The 25731-nt window shown below is 49.4% G+C and overlaps 3 protein-coding genes across 3 annotated transcripts; 2 read left to right on the top strand and 1 right to left on the bottom strand.

Annotated features, from left to right (window-relative positions):
• The first annotated feature begins 529 nt into the window (after positions 1–529).
• Positions 530–5528, top strand: ROP9 (rhoptry protein ROP9). Its single transcript, XM_002366831.2, has 5 exons — positions 530–2099; positions 2364–2480; positions 2737–2848; positions 3485–3566; positions 3894–5528. The coding sequence occupies exons 1-5, from the start codon at positions 1523–1525 to the stop codon at positions 4065–4067; spliced, it is 1062 nt and encodes a 353-aa protein (XP_002366872.1). The 5' UTR covers positions 530–1522; the 3' UTR covers positions 4068–5528.
• Positions 5529–7415: 1887 nt separating this feature from the next.
• TGME49_243740 (WD domain, G-beta repeat-containing protein) lies at positions 7416–15586 on the top strand (the record flags this gene model as incomplete). The annotated part of the gene is made up of 14 exons (XM_018780685.1): positions 7416–7569; positions 8450–8683; positions 8951–9083; positions 9359–9523; positions 9841–9926; positions 10532–10605; positions 11123–11612; positions 12020–12102; positions 12471–12630; positions 12934–12991; positions 13291–13393; positions 13729–13818; positions 14076–14163; positions 15522–15586. The coding sequence occupies 14 exons, from the start codon at positions 7416–7418 to the stop codon at positions 15584–15586; spliced, it is 1983 nt and encodes a 660-aa protein (XP_018637521.1).
• Positions 15587–16958: 1372 nt separating this feature from the next.
• TGME49_243750 (tetratricopeptide repeat-containing protein) lies at positions 16959–24629 on the bottom strand. Its single transcript, XM_018780686.1, has 7 exons — positions 22575–24629; positions 21912–22046; positions 20682–20966; positions 20126–20201; positions 19102–19570; positions 18342–18429; positions 16959–17968 (listed from the first exon to the last, which is right to left on the bottom strand). Exons 1-7 carry the CDS (start codon positions 24071–24073, stop codon positions 17923–17925), a joined length of 2598 nt encoding a protein of 865 aa, XP_018637522.1. The 5' UTR covers positions 24074–24629; the 3' UTR covers positions 16959–17922.
• Positions 24630–25731: the final 1102 nt, after the last annotated feature.

Below are 25731 nucleotides of genomic sequence, written 5' to 3' on the forward strand. Positions count from 1 at the left end.
CAGAGTTCAAGAAATATTCAGAGTCCGTCCCACTTCCGTCAGCATTTTTCGTGTGCAACTTCTGGTGAAAAGTGTGCAGATAAAACGCAAGCACATCGAGCGATCCAGAACAGGTGATCTCTTCAAAAGGGAGCGAAATTGTCCGTTGCAGTCCTGCAGACGAACTGTTCGTGACTTGTGCTGCTTATGTGCTTGTGCAGGTGTGTCTCGAAGAAGAGCCCATCAAGTCTCGTGTCTCCTTCAACCTTTTAGGCGCACATTGCTGACCATCGGTTGAGTGGGTTTGAAGAATCCACGGCCGGAGTGCCCGTGTTCCAGATTATGACTAAAAGCCTGCATCTGTCACGATAACATACTGTAATCTGGAATTGATTCTCTCTCCCCTGAAAACGGTGGGAAAAGATGAATATCGAAATCGACAGCAGACGTATATATCAGCGGTGAATGCTACGCCATCATACTAGGGGAGATGCACCTGTCGCCTTCTGATGAGTGAGGAACAGCAAACAAGAAGACGGGCAATATATCTGGCAGAAACATCTAAGCACGACTAGAGTGTTTGTAAAGCGTCTCGCAGAGTGCTGCCGCCTCTGTACAGTCGACGAGCCGAGGAAAGCGTTCAACTTCCTCCTTGGCAACAAGCATCCGCCAACGCTGCTATGAAAGCTAGAACAGAGGCAAGAATATCCCAGAGAGGTCTTCTGGCGGTGCCTAGAACTGAAACGTCTGGCATGGTATTGAAACCTGAACAGGAAAATGAGATTCTGTTTGTCTCTCACGTACATCTGTGCGTTGGGGAAAGCGGCCGCCATTAGTTGACCAAGCTGTGCCATTGCTCTCGCGAAGCAAGCTCCTGCTCGAAGAAACGACTGGATTTTACTTCTCGACCTACGGAGAAAAGTCTACCATCATGTTCGTGGGTGACGAAACCAAAGTACATCGAAGCCACTGCCAGTATGGTGTATCTGCATATTCACCATGCTGTGCCTTGGTCGTCGCCGTCACGTGTCTCCGACCAGCTCATCCTCGCTGGGTCCCCCCAAGCACACGATACTTACTGTTACCAGAAATATTTTGTCCATACACGATGACGAAAGCCACCTGAGTCGAACGCTACCGCTAGCTTTGTTGCTGCCCGTTCCGAAAGGTGTCTTTTTCAGCAGTCAGCGACGCATTCAGAGACGAGTTTGTTGCCCCGTAGCAGGCAACGCAAACGCCAGGCATTGTGGAGGCCCTCCATCCGGCTCCAGGTTCTCAAAGACTCCCTTATGTCAAATGTTTGTTTAATTTATTGTCGCTGTCAAATCCCACAGTCGCTTATAGCTTGGTGAGTGGATGGCACTGGCAGCACGCCGGACTCTTGTTTCTCGTTAGCGCGTAGGGCTCGTTGTGCGACTGTTTTCTTCCGCCTCTTCAGCGCAGGTGAAACGAGCACGCTGTTTGCGTGTCTTGTCCAGTCCTCCTCGAGGCCTTCGCCTTCCTTTGTAGAGAAAGGAGTTCTTCCAATTTTAGGGTGGGCCAAATGACGCACCCAAATCCCCTTCAAACACGTTTTTCGCGCAGTGCTTCCCTCGTTTCTCGGATGCCGCTGGTTCGGCTCTTCTTCACCATCGCCGCGCCACTTCTCTTCTCCCCCTCCCCCTGTCCGTTTCTGCCTCTCAAAACGCACTGCCTCGCAATTCAGCTGGGAAAACCCCAAGGATCGCCGCCGGCGTCACAAAAAGAAGCAATTAGGGACACGGGGGTTTCTCACCAGAAAGGGGAACCGTCGGATAGCTCATCTGAACCTAAACCGCAAGGCACCGTCGCGGAGACGCCCGGAGCAGCGTCTGCCGCAGCAGCGGAAGTTGGTCGACCTTCTCGGTCCTCCGCTGGGCCGGGGAAGAAGAAGAGAGGTCCATCCTTGTTCACCGAGGAAACGATGGGACCGTCCAAGAGACATCCTTGCTTAAAGACCCTGGCTGCAGCTGTCGAGCGCTTTCAGGCACAGCACCTCACTGGCAGGGACGCAGCTAAAGCGTTTGTTGACGCCATCCAAGAATGCGGCATTCAAGTAGTCGCCAGCGACTACGACAGAACCGCCATTTCGGTTCACTCGGGTCAGCACGCCTACGAAAACACTTACTGGTCTACCCTCCCGACAGTTCTACAGTATACATACATGCATACATACACACGAACATATGAACACATGCATGTATGCTTGACATGGATATATCCACAAGGTACAAGCGTTTTATTTACCGCCATGTGTAACTGCAGGCGACTCTGGGAAGGAAGAAATGAAGCCGTCCATCGTAGTTGTTTTCGATGTGAGTTTATGTTGTGAATAATCGGGTTTTATCGGACATCTTCCTGTGCAGGTGGCAGTGCGCGACGCGACGATCTTTCCGTGCTTGGGGCTTTGACTCCTGACTTCAAGTTGCTTGGAGAAGAACTTACAAGACGAAATATCCCAATTTACTTTGTCACCTTTTCTGGTAAGGTCGCCACACAACGCCGTTTCGACTCCAGAGTGATGTCAGACACCCGGACGTGTCGTCTTGTGCGTTCATCAGTGAAGGAATGTATGAGCGTAAAAGATTGTTTAGATACTCGCAAGTCTCCGCGTACGCACACGCGTATCATGATACAGGTAGGGTGCATGTACATGTAAAACGGGAGGGACATTGGACACACGACGTTGCCGGTAAAAGGGTCGGTTATGTTCACTGTCTTTGTTTTTTTATGCTTCAGATAAGGGGGAGAATCGCGGTGACAGGATAGCGGCGGGACCCCTCGTCGAGGCTACGCTGAAAGCCAGTAATGCGAATTTCGAAGCCCAGGGTGTCTTTGGCTACTACCCACCGTAAGGCGAAATTCCTAGACCCTTCCTACGATTAGTTGGTACTATTTTCTAGCATATTTGCATTGATACAGACGCTTATGTCTGCACTTTGCTCCTTAACTTCTATAGCCCCCCCCTTTTCGCCTTCCTGCCACCGTTGCTTGCTCGTCTCGTATTGCAAATGAATATTGATCAAGAGCATTTTCGCTCGCGCGCGATACACACTCTGCAATGCATTTATTTTCCGTATCAACACGTGCTTGCCTGAGCTGACGTAGGACGATGAGCTGCCTCAGTGGCTACCTGTTAACGATACTGCATTCTCACATCCGGCGTTCACAAGTTCATAGACTGCCTTCCCTCTGGTGCAAAAATGCGAGTTGCCTCATGGCTGCGTCGCGGCCTTACAAAAAGACGACACGCGGGAAATTTCGCGTGTTTCAACTGGGACGTGCTTATTCGTTTGTCACGTCACGCACGCGTCTCCGTACATCTTCGTGTAAATGGGTGTATGTGTGTAATGACGATTAGTCTGTCGTCAGCGTTATAGTGTACGTCTACGCGGGCGTGTGGGAATGTGTATGTTATCGAACCGTGCGGGCCGAAATCCGTGGTGATTCGCATCACACTGTTTAATTTTATTCTGTGGGTTGACAGGTTTTACTCGGAACCCGAGGACTATGCGCCACTTGGTCTGTCCGCGCCTATGCCGACCGACAAATCGTTCCATATCCAGCAGGTATTTAGATCAAAGTCAGCCCACTTAGACAAATGTATGCAACGGTGTTGTGCTGTAAATAGGAGACGAATGCATATGCGGGTGCTTATTCGTCCTGCTCGTTCGACTGAAGTAATTTTTTCTGAGTCAGTCGTGTGGTATCGAGGGCTCGACACGCCGCAGGACTGAGCCTTGATGCCGCTGCACAATATACACGTCTTCATTTTATGTGTGTGAAGAATTAAGGGAACTGGCAATGGAAGTAATGTGTCTTGAGGTACAACAGTGTAGAGGCGATTCAGAGTCTCATGAATCAAGCTTCTTTTGATGTCCTTTTAACATTCTTAGGTCTCCAAGGCTTCAGGGGTGCCTGAAGATAAAATTCTTCTTCTGGATGACGATAGGGCCAACTGCGTGAACTTCTGCAGGAGTGGTGGTGCAGCAATTCATGTCTCTGGCCATGAAGGCTTTGATTTCGGTGCTGTTCGCGTTGTGGTCAAGCCCTCGTTGATCATGCAGTGAATCTGGCACAGAGCACGCGTATGTGTGGTCTCTGGGGTGCTGTCCGAAACGTGGGCTCCATCATACCAGAGACAGTGGAATGGAACAATATCAGAAACGGTCGCCAGGCGCAGATTCCAGTCAACACGATTAAAAGTCATCCTAAGGGAAAAACTGCGAACATCCCGGGTAGCGTCCGGAATGACAACTTTGTATGTACATACGTGTAATACATACATATATACACGAGCACACATACGTGTATCCGAATTTATACGCGTGTGAGTCGGGTATCACCGTAGTCACGCTGTGCGATTCGGGGTTTCCGAATAGGCTTTTTGTGGACTTGAGGGGGTCGATATCTCACGGCTGCATTCCGTGCAACACGCTTTCTGTAGTACCTAACCTTTGGTCGATACCGCTGCGCCTGAAAGCCAGCCACTTTGGTGGCGCATTATCGGGCGTTTTCGCATGGGCGTGGCCTCACTGCAAGAGACAGGTGTACGCTCAGAAACGTTTTCGGTTGTGTTGTGCAAAGAACGTATTCGAAGTTTGGGAGAGGACTGCAGCTGTCTGCATCGGCGAAGTTTCCGTGATTGTCTAAAGATCACCGGAATTTTGTGATGGGCGTAGAACAGAATGTAGGGAGAGGTCGAAAATCGGTGCGTGACAATTTGGTGTGACACGGGCGCATACGTTTTGGCAATTGCCTTTGGGCAGCAAGCGGAATGCCGTCTCAGTCGTCAGCAAGATGATAGAATAATGAATCTTTTTGTTCGAATTCGCACTTTTTAGGGGACCAGGTGTGTCCGATGAGGGCCTACGCTACTTCTGCGCTAGGAAACGTGCCAAAAGGAGACAAAAAATGTGGCATCTTGTTTTTCAAGCTCATGTTCTTGTCGAAATCGATCTATTGATTCAACGTGCTTTCTGTATTCGGGAATATTCTTGTACTCTGACCAAATGGAAGACAAACTGAACGGTCCTGTGTTATCCCAACAGTGGGGTCGCAGAGCAGTGGAGATTTTTGGAATCGCGATCGGCACGTATCCGGGCCCCTCCATTATTGAGGATTCCTGTGGGAGCCTCACTGGAACTATGCTCACCTAGATTTGGTGGGGGCTTCTCATCCGCAGCAGAGAATCGCCAAGCAAATATTATCGTACAGTTTTTTTCGTAGTCAGATGGTACCATACCGACCGTAGCTAATGAGGTTGTGCTCAGGTGTTGCATTTTGGTCGATGCTCATGAGCAGTACACTTCAAAGTACACCGGCTTACATGTGGTATCAGTCGTGAGACGCCTGTATGCCAGTCCAGATGTAGGAAACGTGCATGTGTAGGCATGAACTCCTGCGTCACCTCAGTTCCATTTTTTTGTGGTTAGACACGAAACCATGTCGGTTGTTAGATATGCGTACACGTCGCGGTGTGTGCAAGGGAAAGCTGACAAACTTCCCTCCCTGCGTTCAGGAGATCCGAGCAGTGATTAATCTTGCCTCCTTCCCAGAGTGCGATCGTTGTTTCAGGCTTTTGTAGAAAAGTTAGTAACTGCAGTTCAACGAGTCAGAGACACCGAATTTGCACTTCATGATGACTAGACGCGTACACACACCGCACTTCGTAGAGACCGGTACATGTCTCCTGTCGGTATCAGAAGGTTCCTCTAAAAAGAAAGCAGTGTTGCTGTTCAGTGATGCAGCTCGGCTTGCTGCTGAGGCATTGCGTGCAACATGGCCGGAAACAACATTACATGGGTACTTGTTGAAACCTGTGGTGTTACTTTTGTACAACCAACCATCAGACGGAGGTTTCGTTATTTTCATCACACTGAGGAACTTAAAGCTCTGGAGAAACGCGATCTCTCTTCAATTTTCGCAGGAAGTGCAATATCAGGGATCAGTCATTGATTTGCATACAGCGTCTTCAAGTTGTTTTTAGTCGTTTTCTTTTTACAGTACCTGTTGGCGCAGAGTGCTTACTACGCACACAGTAGTCCTCTAGGGTACATTGCTCTCGAATTCTCCGAGAAACCTTCACTTATTTGTGTTCCCTTCTGTCGAAATATGGCACACAGAAATCTAGAGCGTGGAAAATCCATCTTCCCCAAATATGCAATGTGTGGGTTGGTGAGATGTGCTCCTGTATTCTCAAGGTGTGTGTCGGAGTAGAGAAAAAACCACCTGCACCCTTCCAGCAGTGTGTGGTAGACGGAAGGAGAACTGGAAGAAGGAAAACGTTGTGGAACGATTGCTACCGTACATGTAAAGAAACACCATTGGTCACCCGCATCTCGCCAAAGAGATACTAGAAAATATAATTCCTTAATTAACTGTGGTCTATTTCTTTCACATTCCGCAGCTGCATGCGCGCAGTCTCGCATGTCAGTCTTTCCGCAAAGAACGTGCGGCCCCTCGTGATTTCCGATTGTGGGCAGTCTTCGTCAGAATTTGAGGTTGTTTGTCTCTCTTTAGAGAGATGTTTGAAAAACTGGAAGCAATGAAGAAACTCCAAAACGCCCTAGCATTTTTTTTCTTGTTTCTGACGGTGACTCCCGTCCAGGATCATAGATTGACCGGGTGGCCGTTTGGTCAGGAATTGGAAATGATGTGAGAGATAGTAGTCGCTCCATAGCGTCTCAGTCAAATTTAGAGGCCTTTTCAGTTTTATGCACTATATCTGCGAATTTCAACGCATTCGCCTACAAACCGATCTGAGAGGTTTCCTCATGCAGCCACCCAGCAAGAGTTTTTTCATCATGTATCAACCAGCTGCAGCGGGCATGATGGATAGGCCACAAACATCGGATGCTGCTTGGTTCTATTGGGTCTCGAGAACGCAAAAAACTCAATGAATCTTCAGCAGGCCCCCTATGCGAAAGATTAGAGGATCAGCAGGGGACAAACCTGAATTGATCTGTTTCCAGAGTTCACCCGACTGTAAAACTGAGAGCCATGCTTCTCTTGTACTCGAATTCATCGTCTCATGTAATACGCTCCTTCTTTCCTAAATAGTATTCCCCTTGGTGTCTTTCTGTAGGTTGGTGACTACGTCTGTAAGTCATTTTCGAATTGATATGCAGATCCGCATGAAACTCAGATCTGCACCGTCTGATTCTTCTCTCCACAGTGAAACCTAACGATGTATACAAATGGATCACATACGATGTGAGGGTATGTATGTAATGAAGTGTTTTGACTAATTCTGGCATACGCGTTTGCGTAGGTTGCAGAAAAGCCTCCTCGTTCTTTTCGGCCGGCATTTTTTTGTGTAAATACACATATACGCTTTCATGCACAAGAGGATCTTTTCTTGAGTTTCAACGTCGTAATTGACAGCAATTCGGTCTGGGCAGGAAACAGACAGGAAGATGGAGGACGAAGCACTCCACTCACAGGGATCGGCGCCGTCGGATCCGCTGCTGTCACCAACTCATACGGCGAAACGTCCTTTGCCAGATGAGAAGGTTCCTTCGGCGAATTTGTCTCAAGAGGGACCGGAAGAAACAGAATACATAATCGAGCGTGCGTCTATGGGGATTCGGATGGTTTCCATTCTTTCGAAGCACGTTGGGTTCTGCCACCGGCACTCTTGACGGCTGCGCGTCGTCTTCTAGATCGCATTTAGCATTTTTGTCCAAAGCACGAACCACAGGCTTCGTCTCCTGGCTGCGTGCTTAGCTGAATGTCTGCCTTCTTACTCGCAGGGGGTCGGCAAAGCGCGTCTTTCTAGTTTACCCTATTATCATGTTCCCTCTTCAGCGGCGCTTGCATTTTCGTCCTCACCGGAAGAACGATCCTACATCCACCATTTCTTTGGGAACAACACAGAAAGCATGTTACCGCTTGTTCGTTTACGCAACACCGGAGCCTGCGGGATCACTGCTCCGTTGATCTACATGACGAACGATTGGATTCCGACCAAATTTACATTCGGGTCATATTTCGCGCCGACACGTGCACTCTGTGAAGCTTTATTCTATACATTCAGCTTCGTTATCGTCGTAAAAGGGAACCACCTTTCAAGACGTTTCCACACAAGAGTTTCCAAGTGCCGTTTCAGCGAGCATGTTTTTCCACTTACAAACATTTTGAATCCGGAGAAGTGTTACCACAAACTCCGTGAATGTCAATCCACGGAAGCTGCCTAGCTGCTTCTTGCCACAGCCATCACACACCATTCATCTGACAACAAGCCAGTGCTTCATGACTAAAAAACAATAGCTGTGTCTATTTGGAGATGAATAAACTTGCCACGTTCTGTAGTTTCAAAAACGCATCCCCTTTTCTTCGACGCCTTTTTGCGAGTGCTGGCTGTTCATTTCTGCGGGCAACGCACATAATCGCTCAGCCTTCCCTACCCAGAAAAAACTCGTACCGTGTATCCATGCTTCTTTTTCTTCAGCCGTAGCCCTCAGCGACGAAGAAGAAAAGCTCGACGAAGAAATAGACCTGACGGAGCTGGAAGCCGAGTTGCAAGCTGCGCTCTCGGAGACAAATATCAGGGCGAGAAGCGTTGCTGCCGAAAGTGGAAACGAAAGCTCACAACAACCCATGGAGGGTACTTCCGAGGATACCAATGAACTAGACGATTATGAACAACTGATGAAGGATGCAAGGAAGCTCAAAAGAGAACGGGGTACGAGCTTCGTCGTCAGACAAACACACATACACACTAATACCTTGCTTGGCACAAGCGTGTCTGCCCTTCTTATGCCTGTAGACACGTCTGCTTATCCCTTCCCTACGCATCTCTCTGCAGATAGCTGCGTCTCAGTCTGTATTTGTCTGTCGCTTTGCTTCTCTTCAAGGCTGCGAGCAGGCATCCTTCTGGGTGTCTGTGAGAGTGTTTATCCTTTTCATTTCCCACCATATGCTCGGCATGCTGCCGGTTGTGTCTCCTCAGATGACAGCAATGACAATATTTCCAGTGCTATCGCTCGAGTGACGGAGAAACACGAAGCAGTTGAAGACTTTATAAGGTCTTTCCTCATTTCGTCTCAAATGCACAAGACACTCTCCTGCTTTCAAACAGAGTGGTAGGTTCGATCAAGCACCTGAACTGCCTCCCAAAAAGGAAATCACTTGAGATCTATGTTGAAAATGTAGGGCCATCAAACTCAGAACCCGCGTGAGTAAGGGTTATTTTTATTTCTAGACGGCACCTGAAAGAAACGCATGTAGTTTCACCGTGGTTCTATTGGCGAAACATTTCTGGGAAGAACATGACACACTCGTGTCAACGACACTCATCCATTAAGACATCTAGGCGAATGCTTCACTGAAGATCAAAGGTCCTCCCATTTTTCTGTAGGTATGACGCTCAGCTTCAGAAGGCTGACAGCGACTCTGCGACTGTGGCAAAAAGGGAGCAGTGGGCTGTTCCAAATGCCTTTCTCGTAAACCAAGAGCTGCAAGAACAGGTGGCTCATCTAGAGCAGGAAATCCGCCGACAGCGCGAGATTGCCTCCAAGGCCTTGTAAGGAGGAGACTCTTCAAAACACTAAAAAGCATTGGGTTTTGAGTTGCCCTTTTCGTAGATGCGATAACTCTAGTCGATTCTTAGTCCTCTCCGTCTCTAGAGAACAAATCCCGAACACAGGTTTCCCCCTCGTTCTGCAAAACGCTCCTTTCTCACGCCCGAGATCAGGTCGACTCCATTGCTAGGCTTTTGAGGCGCCCACAAGCAAAGCGGGAAGTGCTGGAACAGCTGGCTCTCTCCATCTGCTTATCTGTCTCGTTCAGTCATGCTCTGCGGTTCCGCTTCTTCCTTACTGTCGCTCTTTCACGTGTCAGGGAATACTTCGACAAGTTTAAGAAGGAGCGAGACTTCCATCGTATGCACCATCGGCGACTCAAACAAGAAAAAGAAAAGTGCACCCGTAAGAAAGGCACGCCACCACCAGAGAGACTTCCGCTTTTTCTCTCACTCGAATGGAAGTGTGCTGTTTATTTTCTAACAAACATTAACAAAAGACGCGCCACAATATAAATATGCCGCTGACTCGTGAATCAGTGTGTCGAAACACAAAACACGAACAAGCACATTACCGTATATATATAGAGAGATACATATTCTAACATCGACGCATGTGTACTCGGTCAAGTTCACCAAGAACGGAAAATCCCGGGGACACAAGGTCTTGTTGAGACGAACATGGATGTGGGTGTTCGTTTGTGTCTCACCAGACCCCTTTAGGATATACCAGAAAACCCGAACGCCTCACTGTAAACATTTAAACATACATGTATATAGACACACACACATCCCCTCTGGGTGCGGCCTCAACACATCTGCGGAATTGACGGTCAGGCGCGCGTTCAATTTTACGGGTGCGATAAAAACACAGCTGGCCATATGAACTCCCCTAGGGCGACTCAGAAACCATCACAGGGACCCATTTGCATAGGAAAAGGTCACAGAAGTAGCTGTGGAAAAGAGGCACAAACGAACTTGTTCAGTGTTCACTGTGAGTCCTGCCCTCAGAGGAAATCAAGAAACTGAAGAAAAAACTTGAGGACATGCGTCCAGAGATCGAGACTCTTCACGGCAAATACAAAGTACGCGAGACAAACCTCCGGTTTCTTTCACGAATCAAGCATCACCCCAGTCCTCTCGCGTCTTCCCTGAAACGCTCTTTCTGACCTACCTGTCTGCAGACTATATTCGTGCATATCTGTACTGCGCGCGCTCGGTAGCAAACCAGATGTGTAATCACATCTGTAAACGAACCCGCCCATGGAGGACGCGCTTGTTGAGAATCGCAGTCGCTCCCGCTCATTCCGCTCTTCCGCAGACGCTTGGATACGCTGATGTGGACTTAGTCCCCGTACGCACAAGCCACAAACACAAATTATGGTCTGAAAAAGCTTATCCCACTGAAACAGAAGTTCTTCGCAAAACCGGCACTGTAACTCAGCGAGCCCTCGTTTTCACATGCGCACCACTGTTGGAGGTTGCCTTCCAAGAGCTGCTTCTGCTTCTCAAGAGAGGAAACGTCTAAATGACGGACGGTACTCTTTTTTTCAGACGAAATCAGCTCGATGCCTTGTGTTCCTTCGAACACTTTCCTCTCAGACAAGCATTCGCGAAAAAATGTTAATTACCATCGACAGAGATCGTTTGGCTGCGAAAGTTGAGTCTCTGAACCGACAGGGTCCGCGCGAGTCGTCGCGTTGTGCCTCTCGTAGTTCGAGGGGTTCTTTGTCCAGTTCCAGCGAAACGGTGGAGGTGAAGAAGCCTGAAGAATGCGAAGGGGAAAGTCACTGTCGAAACCGAAATTCAAACGGAGTCAGCGGCACGAGCCAGCCTCGAAAACCCGCAACGAAACTCGACTCGCAGTGGCCAGAGCGTCGCAGAGTCAATCCTTACCTTTCGGTGGAAGGGACGAGTTCTGAATTAGGAAAAACTGAGAGTTCTAGTCAGCACCACAGCGAGACCAGCACGGGATCCGGGTCCTTACTTTCGAGTGCGGAAAAGCCTCGCGACCGTCTTAAATGCTCACACGCATTCGATGCCCACGGTGCCGCAGTTGTTTCCATCGTCTTTCATCCTCAACTTGAGCTACGTAAGTGTGTTCCTGTTTGTTCGGAACCCGTTTTGGAAAGACATTCCGGGTAGCGTAGTCTCTCTCTTGCCCTCTCTCCGGGATATACATAGGACTACGGCGTGTGTCTGGGGGGTTCATTTCTCTCTGCCGACGTAGTTCTGCATCTTTGCTCTCTCTTTACCCCTCCATTTGTATTTTCAACCTCCCGCAAGTGTCTCCTCATTCCATTCCCCTTCTGGTCACGACTTGGCGACCGGCATTCGCTTCTATCTACGGGATTGACGCAGCTGCAACGTGTGCCTGCCCCATCCGAAACAGGTCAATGTCTCCCTCCTGCTCTTGTGCTTCTGTCTCTAAAGAAACAAGCTGCTGCTTCCAATGAACAACTAGACGCACAACCGGTTTGTGGGTGTGTGTGTCGTCAGTCGCGTCGACAAGCGATGATGGGACCTGGAAGCTGTGGCAAATGCCAGCTGCTCACCTCGTGATGTCCGGCGTGGGTCACACGGTAAGCTGTGCCTGTCAACAACGTCCTTACTCCTCTCCCACAATACAAGATATGTTTTCACGGACTCACCACCAGGTGCAGACTCCGACCTATCGACTTTTTTCGCATGCACAGTGGGACACTCACACTCGATTGTTCGCACAACCACCGAAGTCTATTCTTTGTGTTTGCTGAATGAGCTTGGATACGTCCAGGCTTCTCTGAGCTGCCTAAGAAAGCCTCATGCACTATAAAATCTGATGTATGAAATTGCACGCATTCACGCATGCACGAGGGCACTTGCCGAGAGCTGAAGCATCAAATGCCACAGAAGGCTTCTGTTTGTCAGCAGTTTTTCTTTCCACCGATGTGCACCGCGTGCCGTCTAGGACTGGGTGAGCAGTGCCTCACTCCACCCGTACGCCTCCGTCCTTGTCACGGCCTCTGGAGACGGAACCGTCAAGCTGTGGAGCATTGCAGAAGAAAACTGCGTCCATACTTTCACCGACCACTCCAAGCCCGTCTGGGATTGCTGCTTCCATGACGCGGGTGAGGTGCCGAAGCATGTTTCCTCTACATGTGTTCAAAAGAGTGTGATAAACTGGAAACGAGAAACGAGAAACAATATCGCGAGTGGCGATGGAAGAGGAGACGATATCTTCCGGGCGGTTAGACAAGCCGTCTGCCTGCGATCCGTATCTTGAAAAGGATGGAAAAGTTTCTGGACCGGTGTGTTTCTGTTCTCTTTGTCTTTCTGGTCCCTAAGTGATGAAGAACACTCCTTATTCTCTCTCTATCGAAAACCTGACAGGATGGCGCTTTTCGCCTCGCTCGCGTGTGGGTCTGCTACAGGAGACTTCTTCGCTACATGCTCTGCGGATCACTCCATCAAATGCTTTGATGCTAACAGGTGTGGAGAAAGCAGAGAACGTGGGAGAATGAAAAACATCTGAGGAAAATAGGAAGGTTCTGGAGGTCTGGAGGAACGAAGAGGTTGCTTGTTTGAAACCGAGAATTGTCGCTTTCTCACAGATCGTACAGCATTGTATGCGACCACCAAGACATCCCGTTTCGGCTCCCTGAGCTTTCTGTTTGGCTTTTTCTCGAAGGACGCCCGAAGAGCTTTTGCGGTCCACTTGAGCGTGTAGGCACTTCTGTGTCTCCCGTCTTTCCTATTTTCCGTCTGTTGTGTCCTCTTTCTCTGCTCAGCCTGCGCTGCCGAGAAAGCTTGAGAGGGCATGCAGACTCCGTGAACTCCATATGCTTCCAGCCCTTCACCAACTGTCTGGCGAGTTGCTCGACAGATAAAATGGTAAGGAGGGCAATGCCTCTCCCTTTTCAGAGTGAGATGCGCAATAGCAAAAAACCATCCCTGCGAGAGGCGTTGACTGCAACATCAATTAGTGATGTGAATGTGTTTGAATTCGGCTTTTCGGCGGCCAAACGCCGGTGCGAATCAACCCGGTCAAACTCAGACTATCTTGGAAAATCTCGGTCACCCCATCACACCTCCCCAGAGAATTCATTGCGTAAATATCTTGCTATCTTGGCAATGTTCTATAAAAACTGAAGCACCATGTATGCGGCAAACGACAACATCTCGCTTTATGTGCCCGTTTTTGTTTGTGGGAGTCGCATGCCCGATAGGTCAAGCTGTGGGACATGCGAACGGCTTCCGTGATTCGCAAGCTGTCGGGCCACAGTCACTCATGCAACGACGTCACTTTCAACATGCAGGTGAGAGACTTGGGGGGTTGAAACTCCTCGATATTTTTGTCACTGGAGGAAGCAACAGAATGACAGCTGTTTGGCAGGTTCCCTTTGTCGCCAGACCTCTCTAATTCCTGGTAAGGGGAGGCTACACAGCTCTTCCTGCTCTCAGGATCCCAAGCCTAGTTGACAGACTAACGAAAGACGACGCGTCTCGAACAGCACTAGTCCTTCACTGCATGCGCAGTAGTAATATTCTATACTTTCCTGTGTATATGCCATAGGCGAATGTCGTTGCCTCCTGCGACGCTGGGGGTGTGGTCCACGTGTGGGACCTGAGGAAAATGGAAGACGTCCTCGAAGTCAGCTGCGGTACGCGACAGGCTCAGAGAACAACACCTTATGCATATCGCCTCCCATCGAAAGATGGATCCACCGTAAACTGGACACTGTTACTACTGGACGCGTACACGCGTGCGTAGAGACGGAAATTGGACCTAGATTATGTCATGGCAGGGCTTGTCGAATGAGAAGATACACACAAACGTGGAGGTAGGGCCAGGCGGATGTTTGGGACAAGAACTCATGCTGACATGAGCTGAACTGGTGGCACCAAGACACTTGTATATTTGAACGTGTCTGCGTAAAAAATAAATATATGTATATATATATATATAAACGCAGACAGCTAGATACACATTTCTGAGGTTGTGTCAGCTTTTGACAGATTTTCCGTTGCCATATGCGGTATTCTACAGGGTTCAAGGCCTCACAGCCGGCCGGACGTAGTCGAAAAATCTCCTGAAAAGGAATAAAAAGAACGACTGGGAGCTTCTCGTTCAGAAAGCTAAATTGCACTCAGCGATTCTCCTGGTAGCAGGAGCTCTCTGGAAGGAAGAATTGTCGTTAGCCTCCACTGTACTCACATGCTGCATGTCACCTTGGTCTTTTGTTTAGGCCCGAGTGCGGCAAGTGGCTGTGCCTTTGATATAACTGGCAAGGCGCTCGCCGTCGGATCCGCCGACGGAACTGTTAAACTGTGAGGCGAAGTTCCGTCACGTTTTCTCACATTTATGCATAAGGCTGCATCAACCTGCAAATGCAAATACTTCCTCTGTGTATCTATGCTTACCAAGTTGAGTATCTACACGAAGGATCAGCTATGCAGAAAAAACGTGTACAGTGTCTCATGCGGTCCGACAAAAAGCAGCGCGAGGCAGAAATGCATGAAAGGCACACCCGTACATGCAGCACCTCATAGGTGTATAGACTCGCCAAAATTCCACCGAATGGTACCTCAGGCGAAAGGCAACTACTCTCCTAGTTATACATATATATGTATATATCGAACAAACGACAAAACATAGTCCGTCAGAATGCGCAGGACATGAGTTCTTGGTTGCCACTAGTGGAGTCAAGCGCTTAAGAATCGATGCTGGTTCTTCTAAACTGTCAGTCTCAAATTCCTGCGGTGTTTCCTCTTTTTATCCGGGGTTGACGTTTTTCGCTATGCACCTCTCCGCGTTGATTAAGAGGACCCTCCGAGAGGTGCCAGAAGTGAGTAGCGTAGCGTTTGACCTGGTTCTGTAGAACGGCTTCTCGTAGATAGGGTAAAATCATCATATGTGACTGACTTCTGTGTTCTTAAGGGAACAGTACGAGAAGGTGTCTGTACCGTTGGCTTTTCTTTTCCTCCTTCGTCTTGTTTCGCTTGGCGCCGAGGCTTGCAGGCTCGACATTACTAAAGAAACCCTTTTGCAGAACATGGATGGACATCCAGACTACGTTCTGGTAGGTGCATGCAGCAGAGCAGCGATGCAGGGAAAGGCGCACAACTGCACGTACGTCTGTTCAACCTTGCACGCGTGAAATATATGTCTGTCTTTGAAGAGGCTGCCACTGGCGAATGACGAAATAGACTCATTTCAGTCAGTGAAAACCAACGAATCCCCGACAAGACAGACAAGAGCGACGATGCGACCTCTCTCTACCCCCAAACATGTGCTTGTTGGGGGCAGCACCCGTGAAACACGACTTGCAGCACTTCGGGTAAAAATGCCCCATCACAAAACAACCGATGACTATGCATTTTCACTTTGGGTTGAAATTACCTGCATCCCACAGAGGGATCATCCACAGCAAGAGGCATGCTGTTTGGCTTTGGTCTTGTCCCTTCCAATGAGAACCTTTCGACGCCGCAAATTGTGTCAGTGCTGCTGGTGGTGGTAGTGACTATTCCCTAACGGATTTCTTGTCAGGCCGTTGTAGTTGGTAAATGCGTTGTTGTGCTATGCACAGCTGTTTTGGGGGGCTTCCATGGTCCTTGAATTCATTTTTCTGCAGGACGTACGGTTCAGCCCCGACTCGTCGTATCTATGCTCTGCATGCGCCGACGGCAAAGTTCGGATATGGGAATAAACCCGTGGAGAGCGTTGTCGGAAGACTTACAGTTGCAGAATATCTTCCGCGATACTGGATTACGTCAGCGCCGACGGGTTGCAGGCGACACGTTCAGAAAAACCGCTCTTTCATCCCAGTTCCCTTCTCTGTGTTTCTCGTTAGTCCATCAACCCAGCTGGAATCACGCGTCTGAAGCCTCGCTACTCACTGCGCTCTTACTGTGTCCAGCTATCCGTCTACCGAGGTGTGCACCTCTGGTTAAATAACGCTTTCCTTCTTGGATGCTTCTATAGGAAAACACCTTCCGTGTGATCTCTCAACGCCTGCCGACGTCTCTGTGTATCTCTGTCTACACTCTTCTGTGGATTTGTCTCTGCCTCCATCTGTCCGTGTCCTCGGTTTTTCTCCATCCAAGCTCCGGCAAACATCTTACGCTTTGCGTTTGATTTACCGTAGAAAACTAGGGGACGTGAGCAAGTGTACTGTTTTCGTTCTCTGACAAATTGCGGCGGCCTTTCTCATAGAGCCTCTCGCCTAAGGAAATCTGCTTTCCTTTGCTGACAACATATTTAATCCCACATCCACACTGCCGCTTCTCAGGAGGCGCCGATGTGTGCTTTTTTAGACACCGCACAAAGGCATCCATGTTTAAGAACTGTACTAAAAAGACAGTGCGCGCCTCGGGTTGTTTGAGAGCGAGTCGCGAAGCGTAGTAAACGGGGGAAAGGGTCTCCGCCAAAACTCCATTGTAATAGAAGACGAAAAATGTCCGTTTTTGATGAGAGACAACAACCTCTGGTTAGGGACTTGACTCCATCACCAAACCAATAACACTGCTGCTCTGCTGTTTCGAGCTAATGCTGTCCAATTCTGGAAAGCTAGAGGAACAATTCTCCTCTCCCTTCAGTTTAGTTCTACACATGAACGTATGAGCAGGTGAATGCCTCTCTATGCATGCACGCTCACACGGGACTCAACACAAACATGCAAATGTGAACGTCGTTCTGCAACAAAGGCAGATCGTTGCGTTTTAATGCAGATAAGTAAACGCCCATATGCATGGATATGCATGTGTGCTCGAGACTGATAAATGCACACACGTTGCATTTGGTTTGCTCTTCCATGTGACGTCCATTCATGTTTCCCCCACATTTGATTTTCCTCGAGTTTCTCGATCTCTCGGAATCTGCCTCGGAAAAAGGCAACTTTTCTCCCACGAGGGCGCTAGGTCTCTGGATGGCTAGGGCATTTCCTGTGACCCTCTTCTCATGTGTTCCCTTTTTCCCTTCCGTTCTTTTCTTCTCGACCTATATAAAATCCGCAACTCCCCCTAATATTCCAGAGGTGAACAAGCAAGAGCATTTCTGTGTTCTTACCTCGATCTTATTCCTGGACCAGTTTACAAATATACACACGCATGTAGAACCATGCAAACGGACGCATGTATATGTGCACAAACGCACAAATATACCTATACAAGGTTCTCTCAGCAATGAATGAGAAGCCTGTTGGCGGTGCACGCCAGTCCTCTTTATTTCCCTCTTTTTGCGTCTGCAAATATCATGAGACCGGGAGGATAACGAGGTTTTCTCTAAAGTGACACAGACCCTAGGAAATTGTATGTGAAACAGAGAAGGAACTCCCACGCGTTTAGCCGACAGAAGTGCCGAAGTCGTTTTGAAAGAGAATATCGCGAGAGGAGACAAGAAAATCGAACGGGTGCTCGACTCTTTAGAAATGCGATTCAAATGTCTTGACGCGATTCAGAAGAAAGGGCCTGTACCAGCAACCACCAGACACATGCGTTAGCAATATTGGGCCACTGTGTCGGGTAAAGCACCGGAAAAGACAAACGCAGACACAAAGCCTTTCATGCCTTGTAACGTGTCTACACATCCACGAACACAACACTGAAATTTGCTGGTCCCCCCAATATCAGATGCCACACATTCCTAATATACATATGTATATATATATATATATGTCTTATCTTCCATAGATAGGCAGGGACTAATGCACGCGCCCTTCTGTACGGATACAGTCAAAGATATAAGTGCATGCGTGTGCATGAAGCCACGTTGAAAATGTGTAGAATTTCAAGATGAGCTGGAAAAGCCAAACGTCAACAAGAAAATCGAGAACAAACTTGCCGGAAATGCTCGCTGTCGACGTTCAGGTGTGCGACGTCGTTGCTCTCGTCATCCTCGTGTAAACCTCGAGCCGAACCTACAGAGAAGGCTGAGCAAATCCCAAGAGGACACCCAACAAAGACCAGAGACGATTGAAGATCTCCTTATTGAGGGGAACCACAAAGAAAGATATGTTCTGTACATGAAAGGAAAAGATCAACAGATTCTTGCTTCCCTTCGTAGTCGCCTACGGCTTAAAGACGACGAGCTAACACACAAAGAAGCTCTCGGCACGTGCGAGAAGACCCTAGTCGGAATGTTTCAGCATTTATCTGCATGTTTTTAACGGTCGCGCCAAAAACGCATGAGTGTTGCTCTCCCCGCTCCTCATACATGCATGCAAAGGTTTTAATGAAAATGCATGAACATTTACAGAAGACTCAAATGTCCTCCTACACACTCCAATACACATCGACGTATTTGCAGGCCGACGCATGTGTGTAGATAGACAGACTTCAAAGTCCTTACAAACGCGTATTCTCGAACTTATACACTACGCCTCTGAAAACCCGTTCAGATCTCTAATGCCTTTGGTGACCGCATCGAAGATCTACTGTGTCAACCCACCAACACCTGAGTAGATTCACCTTTACTTATATATATATATATATAGACAAATGCAAATATTTGTGGATAGCAATAGAAAAATATCTTGTCGTAGCTCGAACATCACGGGTTTCGCGGTTGTGATGCATTCCTCTGTCGTTGCCAATTCGCCTACAGATCCACTTCAGTCGGCAATTGCTGCGAGCAGCTGTGCCCCCACAAATTTCAAACACGGCCCGATGCGTGTACGGTCTGCGTATTTTCCAGCCTCCTTCAGCCCCAGCTTGCCGCGTCTCGCCCTCCCTGATGTGAGCACACGAAGATGAAGAGGAAGACGAAGAAGAGGAAGAAGAGGAAGAAGAAGAGGAGAGAGTTGAAGAGCCCGTTGGAGTGCCTCGTCCGCTGGTAGATTCTCTTCCTCGAACTTCACCGTTTGTTTCGGGGAGAAAATCAGAGGTTGCACCGTGCGTCCGAGGCTCATCGTAGCAGACTTCCACTCTCCTTGTCTTGGGATCAAAGAAGTAATCTCCCACTGCGATGAACGGCACAAGGCGCTGCCATGTCCACTGCGCAGGCTGTGAGGAAACTGAGGAAGTTTGGCAGCTCTGGAGAGAACTGAAGACGACGTGACAATCGCCGCCGTTCTGCGCGAAGAAAACGACGAAACATGCAGACACATGGGTGTCTACAATGATGAGCCGCTCTCTGAGAAACAAGGTGAAAGTCCTTGTTAGACACTGCAAAGGGTCGCCAGACAGTCGACGCCACGATCCAGCAGTACAGAACAAGAAGACAAAGAGACAGAGAAAGGGAAGAAGAGAAAGGAAGGGGAGCAGACATACGGAAAGAAACAAAACAGGCAGCCAGGACGGAAAAAGAAAGGTGGAAACAGAGACATCCTTTTTTGGCTTATTGGCGATAAGGTCGATGTCGCTCTACTTGACCCTTCGTGGCGTCGGCTTATAAACGAATGCATATATTTACTGGGGAAGCAAAAACATGTGTCCTTCCTGTGGCTTTGAGACCACACAGACAATCGACGCCCTCCGAGATACAGCCAAGTCTGGCAGTACGGTTTACGGTTTTGAACTCCAACTGGATCCGCGAGGCAGCGAACTATCTCTTTGTCGCGCTGCCTCTGCATTCGAATCCTCTCTCCCACCTGTCCCCAGATGCTCGGCAAATATTCACAAACCTACTCTTCTCTCCACCTCTCGCACTCGCTGTTCCGCGTTCTTCAGAGCCTGGACGGCGACGTGCTTGTCTGCCTCGGATCTGCAGGCGAAGCAAACGAGAAACAAAGTGCAGAGTTGGACCGTGTCCCCAGACGTCGAGTTTCTGCTGAAAGACCAACGTCATTGAACCCGTGTCTACTTTTCTCACCACCTCCGCTGTTTGCACAAAAAGCGACAGACGGTTTTCGTCACACAGACAAGGGGAAGATGAAACGCAGACGGGACACGACCAAAGCGGTCACAGAGCATCTAAAAACGGATTCACCTCGCCGCACACACGTCGATGTGCAGCAGTTCAAATAAGTACGCATGTCGTCATACAGAGAGACAGGAGCGAGAACTTGATGCATACACAAATACATACTTATACAGTATTATACATAGTTCTGTATGCATGCTTGTGAATATAGAGATCGATAGGAGCGGCACTGTACATCGATACGTAGACATGCCGAGTTTCAGCTTCGACTGCTGCAGTTGCTTAAGGTGTTTCCCTTAAGACTGGACCGAGCTGGCATACCGTAGAACGAGGACCTTGTTGCCTTGTGCATGGGGCAGAAAGCGAAGATACCGGTGGTAGGACACAGCGACGACTGGGGACTGGTGCAGCATCGACCCCAAGAGTTGGATGGACGCTGACGTGAGTTCCTGCTCCCGCTTTAGTTGCTGCTGGAGACGAAGACGATGTCGTCTCTCCTGTTCCCCCTCCTCCATCAGATTGCCCACGTCTCGAACGCGGCGCATGTAGACGCACCGGGAAATGTAAATGCCGTCCATGCGAATGCGCGGTCGCTGCAGATACATGCTGCGCACACCAAGCAAAGACAACGCGTGGTGTATGTACACTGGAGCAGAAAGCGAGGTGTGCGCGCACTGCAAAAGAGAGCGAGGTGTGCATACACCGAAAACCAGGTCCGCAAGACAGCCGCGACGGAAAGGCCATTCGATGCAGACATCAGCAACGCATGCAATGGAGAAGCTGGGACGAAGGCGCTTGGAGAACAGTCACTTCGGTAGGGAACTCGCATCGAAAAAGCGGTTGTTTAAAGCGGTGACAAAGCGAAAGATATGTGTCTCTGCATGACGTCTCCGTCCTTTTCCGCGCTAACGGGACATGATGCATTTGTGGGTCAACTCCAAACATTGCCGCATGCAATTCTTCGTCTCCTCAAGAAAAACCGTCAGTCTTCACTTAGCAAGAGATGCAACCGTGAGAGGCAACGGCCGATACACACATCCACAAGAACAGACGCGCAATACCCAGTTACAAATACACATTCCTATCCGCAAGCATTCCACCGACACGGACGTATTTGCATCTGCGTTTAGCGATACACACACGCATGGGTGTACAAACATACAGATAGATGGATAGATGGACAGAATGGTAGATTCGGACAGATTGAAAAAACTACAGAAATAGATCTAGACAGATACGGGTACATAATATATATATATATATATATATATATATATATGAATTAGACACACACAGATGGAGAACGAGAAAATACAGACAGACGGATGGATATAGCAGCAGATTGATTTATGCCTATAGAGGAGGAACTCTTGAAGGCGACGTCTTGTGAGCAAACCGTGAGCGAAGTGAAGAAATGCTGTGTCTCTCGCCGAAGAGCACGCATACGTTCGCACGTCTCCACCCGCAGTTGGAAGCGACACGGGAAATCCACAGGAAGAGCGACGAGAACGAGATTGTTCAGACCACTGCATGCGTTCTTGATACACTCACAGGTGCCAGGAGGCGTTGTAGAGGCGAACTTCTGCTGCGCAGCTGGGACCGAAGACTTGCATGCACTTGGCACGCCAGCAAACGTCGCTCCGGTTGCCACAGAGGCGGTGGAGAAGCCGGCAGCAGCTCGAGAGTCTGGAAAAGGAACAGCCACGAAAAAGCGAAAGTAAACAGTCAGCGCGTAACCGTCGAGGGAACCCCCCCCCGAGAGACACTGGATCCCATCCCTTCGGAGACGCGAGAACACAGAGGACGCCACTGGAGAAGTTCTCAGTCAGGAAGCCACACAAATATGGGCGTATTCGGTTCTTCCCCTTTTCTCATGCCTCAGCCCTCTCGCTTTCCCTCCCTCAGGCACCTGCGTCTCCTATCTCCTCATCTTCCGTCTCCTCGTCTTCTGTCTCCCTCTCGTATCCTCTCTTTGACTCGCATCCTACCATCTTCTCGCATTATCCGATCTCCTCGTCGTCTTCTGGTCCCTCATTCTCTGTCTCTCGTCGTTTGTCTCTTTCTCGTGGTCTGCCGTCTTCTAGCGTTCTGTCTCCCCGCGAGCTGGACCCTCTCTCTCTCTCTGCGGCTCTACATGCCCTCGGCTCCGGGCTGACGCATGCATCGTCGCAGCTGACATTTCGTGTCGCATGAAGTCGCGTTCTCCCTCCTCACCTGGTGAGAGCGAAGGCGTCGAGGTAGAGAGGCAAGACGTCCAGCAACTCTTGAGGCAGCGAGCAAAGACTGCATGCGTCCTCGTCTTCTGTCGGCTGAGAAGACCCGTCTCCGCTGTCTCTCAGGCTCTGTGTCTCCTCTCCTCTGTCTGCTTCTGGACTGTGAGTGAGCTCCCGAGATCTGTCCTCGCGCTCAGCTTCCCCCTGTGGCCCTCTACCTCCTGCGTGCAGCGTCTCCAAAGGATTGTTCGAGACCGAACATGGAACAAACGAAAGAGGACATGAAGAAGATGAGAGAGGACAGGAGGGCGACGATGGAAACGAGAGAGAAGAGGCGTGTCCATCTCTTCCAGGGAGTTCGCCGTGTCGACCACCGTTTCTTCGCTCTGAGTTCTCGCCGGTCTTCATCTGTCCACTTCGTCGGGAGCTGGCGGAGCTGTCCGTTTCTCGCAGATTTTCTTCTCTCCGTCTGTGCTCTGAACCGGATGCATGCAAACGCGGAGTCGAGGCTGGAGGAGACAGGGAAGCAAGACTCGACTCGCTCTTCTCAACTTCCCTCTTCCCACCAAACGCATGCCCCCTCTTCTCTGTTTCGCGTTTTTCAGACGCCATGTCTGCGATGGCTTGCAGGCAGCCACTGTCGCGCTGCCTCTCCGCAGTCTCTTCATCCTCATGGACTTCCCTCTCCTCCCTCTTCTCTCTCTGTTCTCCGTCTTTCTCTGCGTGTGCGTTTTCTTGTCCGTCTCGCGGCCTTCTTTCTCTCCCGTGAAATTGCCCACCGCGTGCTGCGTCTGCTTCGCCTCCGTCGTCTTCGTCTTCGTTCTCTGCTTGGGTGTATCTACACCTGATGTCGTCTTCGAGGTCTCTTCTTTCGCCGTAGTCGAGGAAGTCGTCGTCTGCGTCTCCTCCCTGTTCTTCTTCTGTGTGGAATTCTTCGTCGTCGCTTTCGTCTTCGATGTACATGCTTCTCTCGTCGAGGGCGGGGTCTAGGCGGAGAGCCTGTCTGTACAGCCCAATCGCAGCTCCCAGCTTCCCTCTTCTCTCGAGACGCAGGCCCTCCTTGTAGAAGAGAGAGGCGAGACGAGAGCGCTGGTTGGCGCTCTCCGACGGCGAGGAATCTGCTGTCACGGGTCGCAGATCCACAGGCGAAGGAGTGGCATCCAGAGCGAGAGGTGCTCTCTCCTCGCGTGTCGGTGGAGCCTCTGTTCCCTCCCTCGCTCCTGCAGTCTCGTCTCCACCATGTCCTCCTTTCTGTTCAGATGGAAGCAATTCCCTCTTCTCCGCATGAGACCGCAACGCAGAACAAGACGAAGGAGAAGAAACGGACGCAGAAGGTGGTGGAAAACAGGCTGCCGGAAGCCGGCATGAACGGAGTGGAACAGAAGAAGAACAGAAAGCGGAAGAGGAGGCAGAGGTAGAGGCAGGGGAAGAAGAAGAGGAACAGGAAGAAGAAGAGGAAGAAGAGGAACAAGTGGAAGACGGCATAGTGTTCCCTGTCATTTTCGAGACTGGAGAGGGGAGGGACCTGGGCAGAAAAAGGGTACTGAGTCGGAAAGTAGACCGATAAAGTTAAAGTTTACGTGTGAATTCACAGCTGAAAGTTCCGAGCTTCTAGAATGAACTCGACGTCCATGCAGATGCGCGTATCTCCACATCTCTCTTTCTGTGTCTGTGTTTTGCTTGGTGTTGAGAGTTGGCACACAAGAGCCACGAGAGGGGAAAAGGAGAGCCCGTGCGCAGAGACAGAAGCTGCAGCATCTCATTCATGGAGACAGAGGCTCGCGTAGAAGCCCAGCTGTCGTCAGCGGAGTCTCAGTCTCTGGAGGAAACGGCGACGGTTTCCAGCTGTCTGTGTATTTCTGCGCCCTCAAAAGGGCGTGACGATGAAGGAAAGACTCCTCAGAGTCAAAGCAAAAGTGAAATTTTCGAACGAGAAAGAAAAACCGCGAATTCCGCACTCTACAGTGCGAGGGCCCCTTTTCGTGGCGGGTGTACAAACAGCGCAGGTTTGGGTCTGTTTTTCTTGCCCAGAAAAACCTTCGAGTTTTCCCCGAAAGAAAAAAGCTACGTGCCGTGGAGCGAAGAAGCTTGACTGTGTCGGCTTTTGAAGGACAGAAACCCTGGTGTCTTTTGAGAAAATGCAGCGTCTGCTGTACATGCAGCTCGACAGCGGTGGCGGAGACTGGGAACGCGCTGGGAACGCGTTTTTGGCTTCTCTACGGAAGAGAGAGAGAAAAAGTCACTTCTTCCATCGTCAAGTGACCTTTATCTGACTCGAACAACTGGTTAAGGCTCCATCCTGGCTCTCAAGGAGGCAGGAGACGTCCTGAGAAATGTGTCTCTGTGGGCGCAGGAGCCTCGGTTTTTTTTTCGATTTCAGAAAGGAATTGAGCTTCTCACGAAAAAACACAGGTCGAACAACCTTCAGAGTCAACTAACGCCACAGTGTCTGACGAAACGCGCGCCTTCGTGCCTTGTCTCAAGTTCGAAAGACGAGAGCTCCTGCAGGAAATCTTTGTAGGGAAAAATCGAGAAAAGCAGGGTATGCGGGATCAACCGTGATGGCAACGTACACACTACAAACTCAAACACGGACTGAATGTCGAGTTGCAGAGCACGTTCAGCGAATGTGTGAACTACACACAGTACAAAGGAAACGAAAGGGGCAACTTACGAAACAGCTTCCATCCTTCCATGTCCGTCCAAACAGTTTCTACTCGTATACATACAAATATATATATATATATATATATATATATATATATGCTTATAGCTATATAGAGAGATATATTTATTTATATATGTTTAAATATGTTTATATATATATATATATTTGTATGTATGTATACAACTATATATATCTGTGTCTGTGGCGATAAGAGGATAAATATTTACGCAAGCAGATGCATATATCTATAGAGAGAAGGCCTTTGCAATACTTTTGAAAAACGAATATTTCGGAGAAGAGTCGGCGGAGTTTGGTTTCAAACGCATGGGGAGCTGAAAGCGGTGACTTTTGGCTCCGCGTGGCAGAGCCGTTCTTCGAAAAAAATCGAAGAATCTTCGAATCATCGAGATCCGAAAAGCCGGTGTCTGTACTCCAGGTGATGACGAATCCGTACTCTCAAAGAAATCGTAGCGCATGTGCCAGAAAGACT

The sequence above is a fragment of the Toxoplasma gondii genome, chromosome VI, assembly GCF_000006565.2.
Source record: "Toxoplasma gondii ME49 chromosome VI, whole genome shotgun sequence".
Lineage (NCBI taxonomy): Eukaryota > Apicomplexa > Conoidasida > Eucoccidiorida > Sarcocystidae > Toxoplasma > Toxoplasma gondii.

What these genes read in the sequence shown, in the direction of transcription:
- TGME49_243750 (XM_018780686.1), bottom strand. Translation starts at nt 24,073, where the DNA reads ATGACAGGGAACACTATGCCGTCTTCCACTTGTTCCTCTTCTTCCTCT. An exon ending in TGCGAGAGGTGGAGAGAAGA is followed by an intron (nt 19,571 to 20,125) that starts GTAGGTTTGTGA and finishes TTCTTCGCGCAG; the next exon opens with AACGGCGGCGATTGTCACGT. An exon ending in TTGCCGACTGAAGTGGATCT is followed by an intron (nt 18,430 to 19,101) that starts GTAGGCGAATTG and finishes GGATTTGCTCAG; the next exon opens with CCTTCTCTGTAGGTTCGGCT.
- ROP9 (XM_002366831.2), top strand. Translation starts at nt 1,523, where the DNA reads ATGACGCACCCAAATCCCCTTCAAACACGTTTTTCGCGCAGTGCTTCC. An exon ending in CGCCATTTCGGTTCACTCGG is followed by an intron (nt 2,100 to 2,363) that starts GTCAGCACGCCT and finishes CTTCCTGTGCAG; the next exon opens with GTGGCAGTGCGCGACGCGAC. An exon ending in AATCGTTCCATATCCAGCAG is followed by an intron (nt 3,567 to 3,893) that starts GTATTTAGATCA and finishes TAACATTCTTAG; the next exon opens with GTCTCCAAGGCTTCAGGGGT.